Source organism: Polyodon spathula, chromosome 11, assembly GCF_017654505.1.
Source record: "Polyodon spathula isolate WHYD16114869_AA chromosome 11, ASM1765450v1, whole genome shotgun sequence".
In the NCBI taxonomy this organism is placed as follows: domain Eukaryota; kingdom Metazoa; phylum Chordata; class Actinopteri; order Acipenseriformes; family Polyodontidae; genus Polyodon; species Polyodon spathula.
Window position 1 is genome coordinate 31,307,435 of NC_054544.1, and position 18,537 is coordinate 31,325,971.

The following is an 18,537-nucleotide window of genomic DNA, read 5'->3' on the forward strand; positions in this document are numbered from 1 at the left end:
CCTTTTTAATGCATGTGTCCATCGGCTGTTTTGTTAGTTGTGCAGTATGGAAAGTATTTGTACACTTTGTTATATAAAGAAGAAACACTAGATTGTGGACCTGGTCCAATGCACAGGCTGAGTTCAGAGTAATTGACAACAGGTGATGAACCACCAGAGATGACAAAATACATCTGGCATTTTGTAAGCAGGCAAAATAACAATCATTGTGAGGTACACATTTCTGGTATTCATTTATGTATTTATTTATTTTTAAAAACTTGTTCCTTATTCTTTGTAGTACTATATTATCAATGCATTCTTCAATTGAAGGATGTTTGTGTATTCACAACTGGTAAATGATTATCCTGCTATAAACGTTCATATCTGGCTGAAGCAGCTGTATCATTATTATAGGGGTCATCCAGGGTGAATGCAGCTCACAAAATGTCACCAGACCCTGTATACTTTGGGGGTCACTTAAGGCTTTGAAAAACAAGTCTGCTTTCCAAAAATACTGTCTTGGTAGGGGGAAAAACATCTACAAGTGTGGAGAAACCCATTTATCCTGTCATTGGAAGGTAGGATTGCATTTGCTGGCTGGAGCCGCGGGGTCAGATGTCTGATCCAGATGCAGAAAGTAGAGTTTGAAGTAAAGTGCTGCTCACCCACACTAGTACAACTGAAACACCAACGAAAAGCCAGAATGGAGGCTGTATTTCTTACTGATGATGGCATACAGAATACTAGGCTAGATACTGGGATTAGCTGTGCTTCTTTACAGTTTTTAAACCACTACTCATTTTTTGGCTAGTGTATGAAGATTAAGATTTATTAACAATTTAATTTGCAACAGGGGAAAAAAAAAACATGCTCTTGCTTGCCTGCTAAATGTTTTTCTGAATTCATTTTTATATAGAGCATGTCTGAAACGTGTTACTGTCTCATCTCTTATATAAAGACATTTGATACAGCTCTACTATAATTGCCTGCTTCTAATTTATATTCTCCTTAAACCCATCCTCGCTTTCTTATCTGTCTACACTTCAGCATGCTCCAAACATCCTAGAAAGTGCATCTTTTTATAGCCATGTACATATAAATAGAGCCTGCAGGGGGCTTTTGTACAGCAGGGTTTATAGAATACAGAGCACAGCATGTAAAATGAGTTATGCACAATCTTACTGGTAGATTTTATATAAATCTTCAACAATCAGTGTTGACAAGTGTTTTTTTTTTTTTTTTTTGTTAGGTGTTTTAGTATATTAATATTATAGCACATTTATGAGCATGTGCTATTTTTAAATACGCTCATATAAATGAGATTTGACTTCAGAGCCTAGTAATGACTAACAGCTGTTGGGGCAGGGCTTACATCTTTGTTCAGGTAAGCTCATAAATAGGTTAATCCCCAGCAAAAAAAAAAAAAAAAGATTAGCAGGAACATTGTAGAACACTTCTTAAATGTGCCTTGTGTATTAATGTATTGAACAAACATTTGACACAACAAAGCCCTGAGTAAATTAGTTATATTTTAAATAGCTAAAAGTTAAATTAGTAGCCTCTGTACAATGTCTTTGATACTGAACTTCTGCTAAATTGCTGGATTCTGTAAAGTAACATTAGTTTTCCAATGTTTCACAACGTGATGTCTGGATTCATAACAATCAATGAAATGCCTGGGTATGGGATACACAGGACCAGCCCCTGAAAGCACGTGTGTAAATGCACTTTCCACATTTTAACCTTCAGGTGTCTATTAGCAAAGCTCCAAAATACAAACACCATTGTGTCAATCACATTTAACCACCCTTATATATTGTATAACGCTATTGTTAGCTGGGCCACTGGGATCACCAAATATGTGGAGAAACACAGTCGTTCTAGTGCTCCAGAACTTTCGAAGTATAAGAAGCGCGTTGCCATGGCACCAGCTGTAAACTCAAAACACCGCTGCTCTAGCAGGTTTCTCTGAAAGACTGACTTATGGGAGAGTTAGAAACGAGTCACGTGCTCTTGTCCAGAGGGCAGCAGTGTTCCTCAAATGTTGCCAGGCTGCAGTGCCAGCCCAGCGACGAGGACGCAGGAACATTCTGGTCACACAAAAGGAGAGCATAGGAGTTTACCTCTGTGTTAGCCTGAGGCTGTGGTTTTGAGTTTTATTACCTTTGTCTTTCGCCTATAAAACTCGGAAATGTTTAACAGTTTTCATAGGGAATTTGATGAAGATCCGTTCTTTGCGTAAGTAAATGTATGCATTTATCTCTGAAATTCCCTTAGATTCATTCTTGTACTGATAACACATGGCAAGAAACGCTTTCAAATGTAGTTCCAAACTACGTTTTCCTTGCTTTAGTTTAGCTGTCCGTATATTTCTGCTGCAGCACACAACCATAGACTATTACTAGAAAAGCAGACGTTTCTTTTTTTTTTTTTTTTTTTTTTTTTGCCGCCTTCTTCGCTTGCTTGCAGAGTTCTTGTCCTAATTTGGCAGTGGGTGTGAGGTGCAATGTTGCCAATTTAGCGAATTTAACGCTAAATCTAGCGATTTTCAGGACTGACTTGTGACAATTTTTGTAAAATCTAGCCATTTCCAGGACAGTCATTGGAGAATTTGAGACACAAAAGTCAAAACGTTTAGATTATCTTGTATTAACAACGTCCCAGTATCATTGTAAATCGTTTTAGAATCATTGTCAGAGTAATTAAAATGAAATCCAATAATGCCCCGCCCAATTTGAATAGGCAAGGCAGTTAATGCGTCATTTGCTTAGCAATGAGCCTTAAGAACCACGAACCTGGTTCTAAACAAAGTGGTAAAGTCGGGTTGAAATTCGATATTCGCAACCATATCACCTAGACATTTTAAACATACTTTAAGTGTGAAAGTGAGCGTGTAACATTTCCTTTAACTGTACACATTATAGCTAACTACTACTTTTCAACGTATGAAATTTAGTCCAGGACTAGGGAGCAATTTTTTTTTGTCGTCCCCGTCCCCATAGCGTTTCGGTACTTCTCGATTTATGACACACCACTGCATTACCATGTAGTTGTTGGTGTGCCTATGTACTATGATTGTTTGCCAACCTTTGCTTTAAAATAGCGACCTTTTTTATTTTATATATGTCAGGACATCATTTACTGTAATGAAAGATGTAACGGATTGGTCCGTTCCTGGTTTTACTATGAGTTTAGCAAGACACCTGAGCTTGTTACCTTCACACTATAGTTAATGAAGCTCATAGTAAAACCTAGAACAGGTGAACTGCTATGCAGTAGGAGCCTTATTTCCACTGTAGGCTACTTAAAAACCAGACATGAAGACAGTTCCAACTGTGATTTTCAGATTTCGGAAGCAATACTGTTACTTTTTCTCTCTCTCTCTCTCTCTCTCTCTCTCTCTCTCTCTCTCTCTCTCTCTCTCTCTCTCTATATATATATATATAGAGAGAGAGAGAGAGAGAGAGAGAGAGAGAGAGAGAGAGAGATAATAATTATATATAGATGATAGTCACCGAATCCCTGTGATGGCATACCGTAAACTCAATTTGAGCAAAATTTACCTTACATGTTTCTTTTGATTTATATATATATATATATATATTGAGATAAAAAGTAACAGTATTGCTTCCGAAATCTGAAAATCACAGTTGGAACTGTCAAACCAACAAGTATGACCATGCTGACCAAAACAGAAACAATAAGCAAACTGCATATAGTTACCCTGTTGAAAAACAGTTGCCTAGAGACATAGTACACTTTCATAAACTATATTTAACTATTGTTATTCACCATACAGCAGGACTTTTATAGGCAACTTTCTAACCTTGAATTAGAATGTATTTGTTAAAACTACCATTCTCTATAACAAATAAATACATGTCAACATTGCTATATATATATATATATATATATATATATATTTGAGCATGGACAATGTTGAGTACATTTGTTTGTCATTAATTTAGTTCTATAGATGTCAGATCTACTAGGCTATTTAAATAATCATGTTGGTGTAAGAACATAAGAAAGTTTACAAACGAGAGGAGGCCATTCGGCCCATCGTGCTCGTTTGGTTGTTAGTAGCTTATTGATCCCAGAATCTCATCAAGCCGCTTCTTGAAGGATCCCAGGGTGTCAGCTTCAACATTACTGAGGAGTTGATTCCAGACCCTCACGATTCTCTGTGTAAAAAAGTGCCTCCTATTTTCTGTTTTGAATGCCCTTTTGTCTAATCTCCATTTGTGACCCCTGGTCCTTGTTTCTTTATTCAGGCTGAAAAAGTCCCTTGGGTCGACATTGTCAGTACCTTTTAGAATTTTGAATGCTTGAATCAGGTTGCTGCGTAGTCTTCTTTGTTTAAGACTGAAAAGATTCAATTCTTTTAGCCTGTCTGCATATGACATGCCTTTTAAGCCCGGAATAATTCTGGTCGCTCTTCTTTGCGCTCTTTCTAGAGCAGCAGTATCTTTTTTATAGCGAGGTGACCAGAACTGAATACAGTATTCAAGATGAGGTCTTACTAGTGCATTGTACAGTTTTAACATTACTTCCCTTGATTTAAATTCAACACTTTTCACAATGTATCCGAGCATCTTGTTAGCCTTTTTTATAGCTTCCACGCATTGTCTAGATGAAGCCATTTCTGAGTCAACAAAAACTCCTAGGTCTTTTTCATGGATTCCTTCTCCAATTTCAGTATCTCCCATATGGTATTTGTAATGTACATTTTTATTTCCTGCGTGCAGTACCTTACACTTTTCTCTATTAGATGTCATTTGCCATGTGTCTGCCCAGTTCTGAATCTTGTCTAGGTCATTTTGAATGACCTTTGCTGCTGCAACAGTGTTTGCCACTCCTCCTATTTTTGTGTCATCTGCAAATTTAACAAGTTTGCTTACTATACCAGAATCTAAATCATTAATGTAGATTAGGAATAGAAGAGGACCTAATACTGATCCCTGTGGTACACCACTGGTTACCACACTCCATTCTGAGGTTTTTCCTCTAATCAGTACTTTCTGTTTTCTACATGTTAACCACTCCCTAATCCATGTACATGTGTTTCCTTGAATCCCTGCTGCGTTCAGTTTGAGAATTAATCTTTTGCGTGGGACTTTGTCAAAAGCTTTCTGGAAATCTAAATAAACCATGTCATGTGCTCTGCAATTATCCATTATCGATGTTGCATCCTCAAAAAAATCAAGCAAGTTAGTTAGACACGATTTCCCTTTCCTAAAACCATGTTGACTGTCTCCCAGGACCCTGTTACCATATAGGTAATTTTCCATTTTGGTGTCAGTGTTCATTTTTATTTCTCTCTTGGCCTTTCTAACTTCCTTTTTGACTTGCGTTTGCAGTTCCGTGTACTCCACCCTACTCATGTTGTGCCAGACTGTGCAATACGAAGAATATGTCAGTGTATTTATTTATTAATTTCTTTTTTAGAGACTCTTTCCGGGCACACCATCAGATGATGATGAGGAGCTTCTCCGACCCCTTTGGAAGAGATCCTTTTCTGAGTATCGCTGATGGAAGAGAAAGAGCGAGAGATCAGCGTGGGTCCTCCGATTCCAACGTGGCACTGAGAGAGGATCGCAGGGTATGGGCAGCTACAACCAGGATTTTCATTTTCCGAACATGGAAATAATAATCGGAAATTATGGAATATTTATCTTTAATGACATGCCTTTTTTTCCCTCAATAACTTGATAATCAGTTATCATGAGAGATTGATCAAGGCGCAGGGTAAAATAAGTGACAGCAGTTACTTAAAATACAGCTAAGATTGAAACTATTGTTAAACCTGCTACACTTTTGTAGACCTTTTTGCAATTCCTGTTTGAGCAGAACCATATATTAAGCCTATGGCTTTTTTTTTTCACATTCTCCCCCTTCACAAACTGACACCATAAGCTGAGGGACTGATGTTGTATAGAGTCAGAGTACAATGTTACAACCTGCATGATAACATGGGTCCTTCCTTGGACAGGAGAGGCTGAAGATGCCAGAGACTTTTTATATGTTTGTAATTGTTTGGTGGCTACCTCTAATCAAGCTGTAAGTATTTCTCATACAAACAATTTGGATCTGTCATTCAAAGAGTGCAAAACATACACTCTCAACTTGATTAGAGGTAGCCACTGAATACTAATAATATTAGTCAGAAAAATTGTAATAAAAAAGCAGAATTCTTTGTTATTCGCCTTCAGCAAACTTGTAAGTGTAGTTGCCGCTACTAGCTTCCTATTGGGATGTGATTTAAATTTGTGATCATCATACAGCCAACTTACTGAAAGGCAAAAATTACCTGTGATCTATATTCCCTGTTCCAGCCAAGGCAGCCAAGAGGTAAAGTTACTGCATGAGAATCCAGCAACACAGAGGTGCATCTCAAAGCTGAGTTTCTCGTATCCCGGCCTGTCAATCAAAACTAGGATTAAAACCCATTCTGTACACAAGCAGATTTGTTTTAAGAAAAGGCAGATTGTATCATGACATGCCACATTTCTTTTGACTAGATTGTATCATGATGCCACATTTCTTTTGACTAGATTGTATCATGACGCCACATTTCTTTTGACAAGTTTTTCTGTATTCCACTTACAAGAAGCCAAGGCTTATCACGCCTTGTCATTTAAAATTAAACAAAACTGTCATCTTCTTTTTAGCTGAACTGGTAGACTTGCACGATCTAGTTCCCCAATTACTGTAGTTGGAAAATCAATATTTGTTTTACATTGAACCTGTTGTAAGTTAAGTTAAAAAAAAAAAAAATTAAAATTGGCACTTTCTTTCTTCATAAAAATAGTGTTATGTGATCCTGGGTAGCGCAGGGGAAAAAAAAAAACACAGTGAATAATTGACATGCTCTGTAACTCAATAGCACAATGATATGAGACTTAATGAACACAAAGGGCTGTCATCCAGGGGTCACAGAAGGTTACTGCAGAACCTCCAACCGCTAGTCTTGCAAGATGACAAAGTTATCTTTAACTGGGTTTATTTATAGCAGTGGAGGGCTGCATTGTTCTGCAGTATACCCTAACATTTCAACATTGACAGGTTTTGCAGTATCGCACGTTACAAAAGAGTTAACTTAGTATATAAAGGTGTTTTTTTTTTTATTTTGTTTGTTTTTTTTAATACTGGATATTAATTGGGTAGTTTTAAGTATATTTAATATGAAAAGTGATTTAGAATATTACCACTGATCGTGATAATGCTGCACCTTGCTTTCAGATTTTGTTTTGTTTTGTTAAGACTTCACGAGTAGCCTAAAATTAGCCTCGCATAAATATTCCACCAATGCTTCTGCTTTTGTCAATGTTACCTTACTGAAAGACAGTTGACACTTTTTTTTTTTTTTTATGTAATTACTGGTCAGGTTACCAGGTTTGAACACAGTTTTTAATGGCTGGCCAGTGTGCTGTGAGCATTTACAGTGTTTGTCTTCAGGAATAAATCAGGTATTGTTTGCACTGAGCAGAAAAGCAAGACTTTATATCTGAAAATGAAGTAAAACTCTTTGTAACCCTTGGTAAAGGGGCTCATTGTTGAGTTAGCCGGAGGACACCCTACAGCAGAGGGTCTTATGATGACCAGCTGGCTGTGCTTTGAAAAGCACAGAACTGCTAAACATAGTTTTTTGCATTCTCTTTTAACTATCAAGTGTTAAACCGACTCCTCTGTAAGGGTTATATTTATCCCCAGTAATTGCTTTTATCAAATGCCAGCTTGTACATAGAACGATGACCTTTTTTTTTTTTTTTTTTTTTCGCAGAAGCAAGATGAGAGCCATGTGTCAACAAGCAATATATAAAACCTGACAAGTCTCAATTTTCTAGCAATAAAACATTCAAAATTGAATATACACCACATCGCTTCCTTGAGCTGTAAAAGACTTGACAGTTTTACTATTTTATCAATCGGTTCATTTTTCAATTAATTTACAATCAATAAGCATTGTGCATATGTGGAGAAAATGAAGTATATGACCTCAAGGTGAAAGTTTTTTATTTTTTTCTACAAAACTAAAGTTTGTCAAGGGTCAGGTTACCAGGCTGGTGTATATTCATAATGCCAAGTTTTTAATTGCTGCCATGTTGGCGGTGAGTGTTTTACATAGTGTTTGTCTTCAGTGTCACAGCTGGCTACTTCTAGAGTTACTTATGCTGTGATACATGATACCTGTTAAATTGGAAATTGTTTCACAACACAAATACTAGTTGCACTCCAGAACATACAGGACATCAGGATAGATAGATACATAAATAGATTGATTGTTGAGCTTCAACTGTCACCTGCTCTGTACAGTAAAACAACCAAATGGTTTGTGAATGTGACCATACCAACCTCACTTGTCCACGTGGACATGAAGTCAATAAAAGGGTGAACATGCTTCACCCATTGTGGTGACCTGTCAGCAGCCTTTATAAATTAGGTGTTGCTGTTGTTCCTAAAAACAATGCTTCTGTAGTTTGAGCTACTGTATGACATCTGGGAACCAGCCCATTGATACATGATGTGAATCTTGTATTTAGCAATCATGTTATGTGGGGACTTCTTTTGGCGTTCTCTCCAGTTTGTTGATGGTGTATGCTGTAGTCACTGCCTGTAGCCCTAGGAGATTCTGCTGGGCAAACTGAACTAGCCCTCCAGTAGTTTATTACCTAGAATTGAATTTCATGATTGGTCTCTAAACTGCCTCACAGACAATGTATGGGATCTTCCAGGCCATCTGCATAACCAGTAAAAACACAAACAGCTGAACCCACATCATCAAGAACCATATGCAAAGGGACCGTACTCAGTGTTACAGGCTGAGCAAAGCAGAGCTGGAATGCCACTGGTGTCACTGCAATCACAGTCTCCTGTGTGTTCTCTCCGCAATCTGCAGACATGTGATTAGCGATGAAGGAGCAGAGATCATGTGAGTCCATTCTGTACACTCAGGCCTCCCTTATAAAGCAATGCAAGTAGTCAAGCGCTTCTGTCTGATGCATCGCTCACTCATTTAACTGTGGAAAAAACTGACCCCAGTCTCATTTTGTTTTATATGCTATATAGATTTGTGGTGTTTTTTTTTTTTTTTCTTCTTACTTTATATCAATTGCATAACTCATACCAGACACTGTAAATGTAACGCAGTCCGGCATTAAATCAGCAAACAAAGGACAGCATAGGATAAAGCCAATAGCTACATGTAATCCTGTCATTAGTCCTGCCAATTATATTATACAACATACTTCTATAGGGATTTTAAGTCCTAGTAGAGGATCATTATCAGCTGCAATAAACCCTAATGACTCCACTGAGAAATGTAGGGAGTTTTCATCATTTCATTTCTCTTCACTGGTTTCTGACAATGGTGTCCAGTCTAGTAGCAGTGCCTGATACTTCGGACGTATAGGAAAAATTTCCCTAAAACTCTGTGTATTTATTTATGGTTGAGTTTTTGGGGGAGGGGGGAAGGGGGAGGAGGGGGGTTGGACACCTGTCGTGGAAAACCCACCTTGCAGTACTTCAAAAAGGCATCAACTTGCACATAAAACATATGTGCTAAGATAGTGTTGCATCTGTTCAAAATTGTGAGGAGATAAGCCTGTTCCATCTAGAAGGTAATTAAAATCTTTAATAAGGAACTGTACAGCATCTACTTTGAATAAGCAGCTCATCAGCCAAAACAGCTATTAATAAGTAATAAGCATTGGTGATCTTTCACCACAGCCGTATATACTGTGACACACTTAAAATAACCTGTTCGATGTCATACCATCCTTCCAATGGAAAGTGCACTTTTAACCTAATCTAAAAATATGACCCATGCAGAAATATAAATTGCCTTGTGGGATTTATTAGTTCATAGACACCTCCGTGGGCATTGATAGTTTTACTTTTGCACGACCTTTGAAACTACTGACTCAGTGGTTCGAAATGGCTTATCCCATCAGATCCCTAAATAATTCCAAGAATATGTATCTATTTCATTGCTAAATCCTTCAGTAATCCCCAGCATCACACAAATCAGTGTTGAGAGGGTGTCATTTCAGTTTCTCTTTTTTACTTCAAAATGTTTTTTTGTTTTTTTTAAACTTTGTACATAAGACCCTTTGTTTTGGGGTTTTTATTTTTCTTTAAATTCCCCAGGAATTTAATGGTGTCTATTACACAAAAAAAAAAAATGGGTGAAAATCTGTGAACAATTTACTCCACGTTTTTCTGTGTAAATATCAGGGTTGATTTTGGCAGACAGAACAGCAAAAAAATAAATAAAACAGCAAATAGAGGAAAGTAATGTTTTGACTAATGCAATGTTCTGCTTGATGTTGGTCAAAGTATGAGAATCAAACAGAAGATGTAAGCTAGGAGGCTGATGCAATGGGGTTTGAATTTGGGTTGACCAAACTTTAAAGGATAATGCCTGTGAACACCTTTTTCACTTACTCTGCTAACCCCTCAGTCACAGTTACACACTGTTATAATAGGTCCATAACAGTTCTTCTGAGGCTGCCCAATTCCACAGTTGCTTCTCTCTCTTCATGTAATCCCAGACAGACTCGATGATGTTGAGATCAGGGCTCTGTGGGGGCCATACCATCACTTCCAGGACTCCTTGTTCTTCTTTATGCTGAAGATAGTTCTTAGGGACTTTCGCTGTATGTTTGGGGTCGTTGTCATGCTGCAGAATAAATTTGGGGCCAATCAGATGCCTCCCTGATGGTATTGCATGATGGATAAATATCTGCCTGTACTTCTCAGCATGGAGGATACAATTCTGACCAAATCCCCAACTCCATTTGCAGAAGTGCAGCCCCAAACTTGCAAGAAACCTCCACCAATCTTCACTGTTGCCTGCAGACACTCATTCGTGTTTCGCTCTCCAGCCCTTTGGCAAACAAACTGCCTTCTGCTACAGCCAAATATTTCAAATTTTGACTCATCAGTCCAGAGCACCTGCTGCCATTTTTCTGCACCCCAGTTCCTGTGTTTTCTTGCATAGTTGAGTCGCTTGGCTTTGTTTCCATGTCGGAGGTATGGCTTTTTGGCTGCAAGTCTGCGACGAAGGCCACTTCTGCTACTTCTCCGGACAGTAGATGGGTGTACCAGGGTCCCACTGTTTTCTGCCAATTCTGAGCTGATGGCATTTCTGGACATCTTCCGATTGCGAAGGGAAGTAAGCATGATGTGTCTTTCATCTGCTGCAGTAAGTTTCCTTGGCCGACCACTGTGTCTACGGTCTTCAACGTTGCCCGTTTCTTTGTGCTTCTTCAAAAGAGCTTGGACAGCACATCTGGAAACCCCTGTCTGCCTTGAAATTTCTGCCTGGGAGAGACCTTGCTGATGTAGTATAACTACCTTGTGTCTTGTTGTTGTGCTCATTCTTGCCATGGTGTATGACTTTTGACAGTAAACTGTCTTCAGCAACCTCACCTTGTTAGCTGAGTATGGCTGTTCCTCACCCAGTTTTATTCCTCCTACACAGCTGTTTCTGTTTCAGTTAATGATTGTGTTTCAACCTACATATTGAATTGATGATCATTAGCACCTGTTTGGTATAATTGTTTAATCATACACCTGACTATATGCCTACAAAATCCCTGACTTTGTGCAAGTGTACCTAGAAGAATTGATGCTGTTTTGAAGGCAAAGGGTGGTCACACCAAATATGGATTTGATTTAGATTTTTCTTCTGTTCACTCACTTTGCATTTAGTTAATTGATAAATATAATCTATTAACATGTCTATTTTTGAAAGCATTCTTACTTTACAGCATATTTTCACACCTGCCTAAAACTTTTGCACAGTACTGTGTGTGTGTATAATATATATATATATATATAATATATAATATATGGCTACTAATTTTCCATTCTGGGGAATAGCAAATTAAATCTTTCAAAAATGGCCAATTCTGTTTTTCCTACTTTTTATCAGTGTATTGATAATTACACATGACATTTGAACATAAATATAATGTTGATAGAAGTAAATTAATAAATATTATTATTCTTATTTATTTTTTTTAAGCCAAGCTTTTCAATTGCTCTTGTTGCTGTAATAGTAAGTAAAGCACCTGGAGACACTTCAAACCTGTCAATGTTTATAGACATCACTTGGCTCATTGCTGGCATTAAAACAGTTCAGAAAACAAATGTCCAGCAGTGTTGTGGGAATCATATTTACAGTCTTCCACTGACACTGTAGTTAATCTACAAATAACTATTTTGCAAGTACCAGTTTATCTTATTGCTAGCATAAAATATGAAACAGTTTGATTTAAAAAAAAAAAAAAAAAAAAAAACTGTTTACTGACTCATTGCTAAACAGGTTCACTGCTCTGCTCTGATTGTAATTTAAATTGTGCACTTTTTAATGTAAGTGCATAATGATCCTCCCAATGTTTCTTTGCTAATTCTACCTTATTTGCAAAAGAGGTGTGTCTCCAGACAGAATGTCTTTATGAAACCAACGGTGTGTAGTGCAGTGACTACATCCCTTTAGACCATAAAGTGTTCACTTTCCTTAAGGATTGTATAGCTAGAAAAATAGCTTTGAACTTGTTTCTTCATCGTCAGATTATATCATTCAATTCACAAAATGCCTAATTCCATTCCCAGTGCCCAATTCCACAATATATTTGATTTTGCTTTGCTTTGTTTTCTTTAGGAAATGAGTCGGTCCCTTATGCCTTTTGACAGTTTTGGTAGTATGGTTAGTAAATACAGTGTGTGCTTTGCTGCCACTAACGTAAGGCATGTTACACAGATTTATTCTGCTGCAAGTTTAGAACTCAAATAATGCTCCTTTTTGTATGCAAATAAGTAATTGAATGAATAAATCATATACATGTCACATATGCAACAGATGTAAAGTGCATGCACAATTATTTTGTATTTTAAAAGGAAATTGCAACTGATACATGTAGCGTTTGACTGACTTATGAAATGCATTCAGGATAGCATGTTCCTTTTACAAAGAGACTCTGTACTGGGTACAGAGAGCTAGCTGCTTTTATAAGGACCTGGTCAAAGTCACCAGGGTCTTCAATACCTTTATCAGCGTTCTTCCCTTTAGCATCTTCAGGGACCAGCCTCTGACACCTTTCCATAAGAAGTCCCTAAAACATCCCTTTTCTTTGAGAATTGACCCATGTGAAGACAATTAGATTACAATTGCATAAGTAATTGTCTTCTGTGATTACTCCCTTCTCAATAGGCTCCAGATGGAAGGAGCCCTTTCAGCATGGTGGACAGCATGATGGCAAACATGAGGAACACGATAAGAGACATGCACAGAAACTTTGTAAGTATCCCAATAAACCTGAAAAAAGATACAAGCAAACACAGCAGTCTAGACTGGTAATAACTCTAGATTCTAATTTGACATTGTATTGCAGCTATAATTACTCGTGCATAGTCCTGTTTAGCATAGCTAGGGATATGGAACCAGGTGCAGCGACTGGACCTATCGAAGTGTCCCTTAATGAACTTTGAAATCTGGTATGCAGTGTTAAAATGAACCTCTATGCATGTGCATTTAAGGATTAGTTTATTTAATATTGTAAGATATTGAGGAGTAGTAATAAAGGGGGATTCACAGTTCTGAAAGATAGTCAGACTCATACATTATTATAGTTCAAAGGTAAGTGCCTACCAGCAAAACCGATATGTGATGGTTTTTATCCAAAATGTTTTTAAACCTTAAATTAATGGCCGGCACAGTGGCTTTTTAAGGGAAATGGTCATTTTTCAGTAACGCATATTCTGAATATGTATTATTAAAAAGCACATCGCAGCTAATATGCATTTCAGAATGTGCAAACCACCTTTTGGGGTTTGTGGGTTTACAACAGCAAACAAACAAAACAAAATGTGTGTATTTCAAAAATAATGTTTGTTTCTGTGTATGCCAGGATAACCTTTCTCTGGACTCCAACGCACACTCATTCTCCTCGTCTTCAGTGATGACATACTCAAAGGTTGGGGACGGACATGCAAAAGTTTTCCAGGCCTCAAGTCAAACTCGCAGAGTTCCCGGAGGGGTAAGTGACAAAGTTATTATATTGAAATGATTTTAAATAGGAACACCATTATACTTGGAGCAAATGCAAAGGTGAACCATGTTACCCAATTAGTAAGGTAATCGCTATTTAAAAATAGACGCAGTAGAAAGATAATGGTATGAGGTGTAAACCGTTTTATTTGATTTATTTTGTTATTCTGCTGATCAGTATAGTCTATGGAAAACATTACAGTACAGGTCGTTTTTAGGGTTACTTCATGTGGACTTCATCTTTTATTCCTTGTATTTATATTGCATTATGCAGTAACCCATTGGCAAATTATCAAAGGGTTTCTAGTAACTCCCAGTAGAAGTGTTAAGTGGTAGCTTAGCATTCAAAAGCCTATCAGTTAGAAATTCTAACAGTTACTTGTCCTCTCACACTAAGAACATCACCACCTACTTATATATCGTTCTATCCTGTTGCTAAGGAAAATGGTGTGTTCTGTTCCCTTTCCATTATTTTACTCTTAAGATTGAAAGGTTCCAAAAAAGATGTCAGTGGGGGAAAAAATATCTCTCTTCCCCTTTACTGTAACAGGTATAGCGATTGAGTTATGCTGTTGTGATAGATCGTTAACACTCTATTTACAGAGGTGCTAGGAATATGTTTTTTTTTTTTTATTCTTATTGACTGACAGTACACAGCCAAAAATATCATCCGGCATTGTTCAGCTCAGCAGAAGTTATAGCCAAGAAATTTGCATTAGTCAGTTTAAATGATTCTAATTTAACATGTCCTTTGTGGTTTTAAATGGTTACTGTTCTAATGATGGATTTGAAATGGATTTTCATAAGGAAGAGTGTGTTTGACTGTACCCATTGCAAGTATTTAAGATACTTTTGATTTTACTGAACTAAAAAGTCATTGATAACAAGTTGAGCACAGATGAAAGTTATTGGTGTCTCTCCCACATAAATATGCCAGTGTTTTTTTTTTTTTTTTCTCAGCGAAACAACCCTACGTATAATTGCACAGCATTTAGGTAACACCTAATGCTGTGCAATTATACGTTGAATGTATTTGAAGGAAAAGAAAGCCACCAGGTGGATTGTTATGGATTTGAAATCTGCCACTGTTTCTCTTATTAAGACCTTGGATTACAAAGAGATTGTCATTGATAATTCGACCGTTTTGTTTCAGCAGTGAATACCAGCTCCGTGAAGGATGTTGTGCACCCCCAGTTTAAACTAAACTAAATCTGCTGTCATTTCTGTCTACAGATCAAAGAGACTAAACGGTCACTTAAAGATTCTGAGAGCGGGGTAGAAAAGATGGCTATTGGGCATCACATCCATGACCGTGCGCATGTCATCGCACAGTCTCAAAACAGGAAGACTGGCGATCGGGAAAGAAATGAAGAATTTCTCAACTTGGATGAAAGTATGCTTTTTATTTTGTTCATTACCTTTTTTCCCCCCTGTAAAAGTTTAAGTGTACACCAGAAGAGGTTTTTTTTTTTTTTTTTTTTTTAATAGTAAAAATAATCTTGTGACAGTTAACACATGTGCATTACCTTATTTGCCACAAGCATGCCGTTATTTAAAAAATAATTTCAGTAGCACTGTCAAGTGACACATCTCAATCACAGATGGCTGTGCGGTCCACTGTGAGTTTAAGTGTCATTTGGCTCACATCCAGTTTTAAAATAACACACAGGTGCGCGCACACACACACACACACACACACACACAGGCGCATGGACGCACAGGCACACACACACACACACACACACTCAGGGCTCGAATACTGTGTGCTGTGATCACTAAACAAAAACAAACTCAAATGAACAACCAAGCAGATGGCCGTAGCTCTTGCCATGGAGGAACACTTAAACTTAAAAAAGCAATTTCACCCCCAGTTGTAATGTATACTCTCTTCCGAAACAGCTGAAGCCCAGTCATTTGAGGAAGAGTGGCAGAGGGGAGTTTCAAAATTCAAGCCATCTGTTCCCCTTTCCCACTTGGAGGCACCTAAACATAGAACTGTGCACCGCGCAGCGATAGCCAAACCTGATGATGCAGCAAGAAGGTAATGCTAACATTGACATGAGAGCAAATCCAATACATGTAATAATGAATCACTCATGATGCATGCTTTATTAACTTTGCTGTATGTTACATTGGATAAAGAAATACTGTACATCGTGCAAGTCTATACTGGTAGATTTATAGTAAAATGTTAACTAGTCTCCTATGGGAGCAGGGTATTCGCTTTGTTTTTTCATTTAGTTTAGAGGTGCAATAGGCAACTGATTTCCTAATTGTAAATTGGACAGGTAATAATCAAAAATAGGCCATTCATTGAGAACACTTCATGTTCTTAAGCAAGAAACAAAACCACATAGACTCTTCACACAAGCCTCTAAGTACAACTGAAACCTGGATGTGCTAGTAGTTAAATAGGTAGTTCTTGGGGGGCTCCCGAGTGGTGCATCCAGTAAAGGCGCTCCACGTGGAGTGCAGGATGCTCCCTATAGCCTGGAGATCGCAGGATTGAGTCCAGGCTCTCATTGCCGGCTGTGACAGGAAGTTCCTAGGGGGTGGCGCACAATTGGTCGAGCGCCATCCGGGTAGGGAGGGATTAGGTCAGCAGGGCAATCCATGATTCACTGCACACCAGCGACCCCTGTGGCTAATAGGGAGCCTGTGGGCCTGCAGTGGAGCCATTCAGATCTATGTTGTCCTCCGGCACTATAGGTCTGGTGGCTTCGCTGTGGATCCGCAGTGCGAAAATGACAGATTGGCAGAAACACCTATTGGAGGACACGGCCTTCCTTTCCCGAGGCTGATTTATTTTTTTTCAACATTTTTTACACATTGCGAAAAACATAATGGCTGAACAAACCCTTAGAGCTGATGCTGTTTAGATCGTTACACAGATTTGTTATTTTTTGTTACAGAGAGAAGCATCTCCCAAAGGCTCCCGAAGAAGTGAAAAAAATACATTTTAAAGAACTGAGTGTGAAAGGATCTGGATTGAAAAACAACCATCAATAAAATAATAAAATCAGGCAACACATTCTAGTGCTTCATTGTTTATCCAAGACCAATCGTACTTGGGTTTTAAGTGTTGGTGTGCATTGTATAGATCAATCTTATAGTTTGAATGTTCATTTTTCTACCTTCAAATCAATAACTAGAATGATAATTTTGTCATTTTCAAATCAATTCATAAGGTAATGCACTTTACAAAATGTGTACAACATGGTACCTGTGCTATTTTTATAAGATTGGTCTTCCTAGATACAAAATATCTCAATTCATTCTCATAGGTCTCACTTCAATAGCAGATAAGAACGTGTAAGATTGTAATCTTTGATTTTTCAATAATATATAATTGCTGCGTATTAGTGTGTTTTGTTTAACTGGTGTAGGGCAGTTACAGATGTGTTCACTTTAGTAAGTTACATGAACACTATAGAGTGGGCATGCTTGATATTACTTTAGTCATACCAATAGCTGCATTGATGCATTTTTACATACAGTCTTGCTGAAACTTGCATTCTGTACGTTCCAAATTGCAGAGGAATTTGAGATAATCTTTGACTTATGAAATATCTTTTGGACTTGCACATTTTTATCTTCTACTGAATATCACCCACAAAGTACATTACGGTACTTTCCCTCTTTTTAAAAAAAAAAAAAAAATAAAAAAAAAAAACAAACAACCTACTGTATATCATCTCTGTAGTGTTTTTGTTTTTTGTTTTTTTTTTGCTGGTTTTCATTTACTTTGTTCTTAATTAGATTGTGTTCTGTGACTTTTTTTTTTTTTAACTGAACAAATAACTGTTGATGAAGAACTGCAATAACTGTTACCAGACTGATGTTTGATACAGAAGAAGTAGACATATTCACATGTTTGATACAGAAGGAGTTGAAAGTCACGTTTTTTGTAAATTATCAACAGGTTCCAAAACTGAATGCAACAACAGGATGTAAATGCTTGTGTTCCTGGCGATGTTGCAGATTTCTGTCCATATACACAAGTAAACAAATTCTCTATCATTGCCAAAATACTACAGTAACCTGATACAGTAAGTACTAAAAGGTGTTTGGACAACCTATAGCATAACAGAACTGTTAATTAAACATGTCATTGTTTTACGGAATTCCTATAACTGGGTAACAAAGTACCAAACATATTATTTTTTTATTTCAGGTGGAAAATTACATCATGTGCTTTTCTGTCAAGCTGTGCCGCTGAAGTAACATGTTTCTTCACTGATTTTCATGTCCAGTTTCTTTCATGCTCCGTTTTGTTTTCAGTGTGTGGGTTCATTTATAGTAAGTGAAGATGCTGCTGCTGCTTGAATCCCACTCCACTGAAAGGACTGGTTTAATAGCACCAATTTGAACAAATAAACCTGTGATCTTTAATAAACCTGTTCATTCTGAAAAATACACCTTTTCTTTGTTTCTTTATGTATCTTTTTTATTTATTTGGGTGTGGATTAAAGGACAATGGGCCCTTCACACTTCCTGCA

General features: G+C 37.5%; 1 protein-coding gene across 3 annotated transcripts; it reads left to right on the forward strand.

Moving 5' to 3' along the window:
- The first annotated feature begins 1,284 nt into the window (after window positions 1-1,284).
- On the forward strand, window positions 1,285-18,454 carry LOC121323319 (myeloid leukemia factor 1-like). Of its 3 annotated transcripts, XR_005951134.1 has the most exons (9): window positions 1,285-2,220; window positions 5,431-5,584; window positions 12,653-12,697; window positions 13,202-13,288; window positions 13,899-14,027; window positions 15,272-15,431; window positions 15,938-16,079; window positions 16,951-18,087; window positions 18,213-18,454. XR_005951134.1 is itself a non-coding variant. In XM_041264309.1 (8 exons), the coding sequence occupies exons 1-8, from the start codon at window positions 2,174-2,176 to the stop codon at window positions 17,045-17,047; spliced, it is 861 nt and encodes a 286-aa protein (XP_041120243.1). In that variant the 5' UTR covers window positions 1,285-2,173; the 3' UTR covers window positions 17,048-18,454. The 3 variants fall into 3 exon arrangements, 2 of the variants coding, with proteins under 2 accessions (XP_041120243.1, XP_041120244.1); XM_041264309.1 differs by having other exon boundaries at window positions 16,951-18,454; XM_041264310.1 differs by lacking the exon at window positions 12,653-12,697 and having other exon boundaries at window positions 1,292-2,220; window positions 16,951-18,454.
- Window positions 18,455-18,537: the final 83 nt, after the last annotated feature.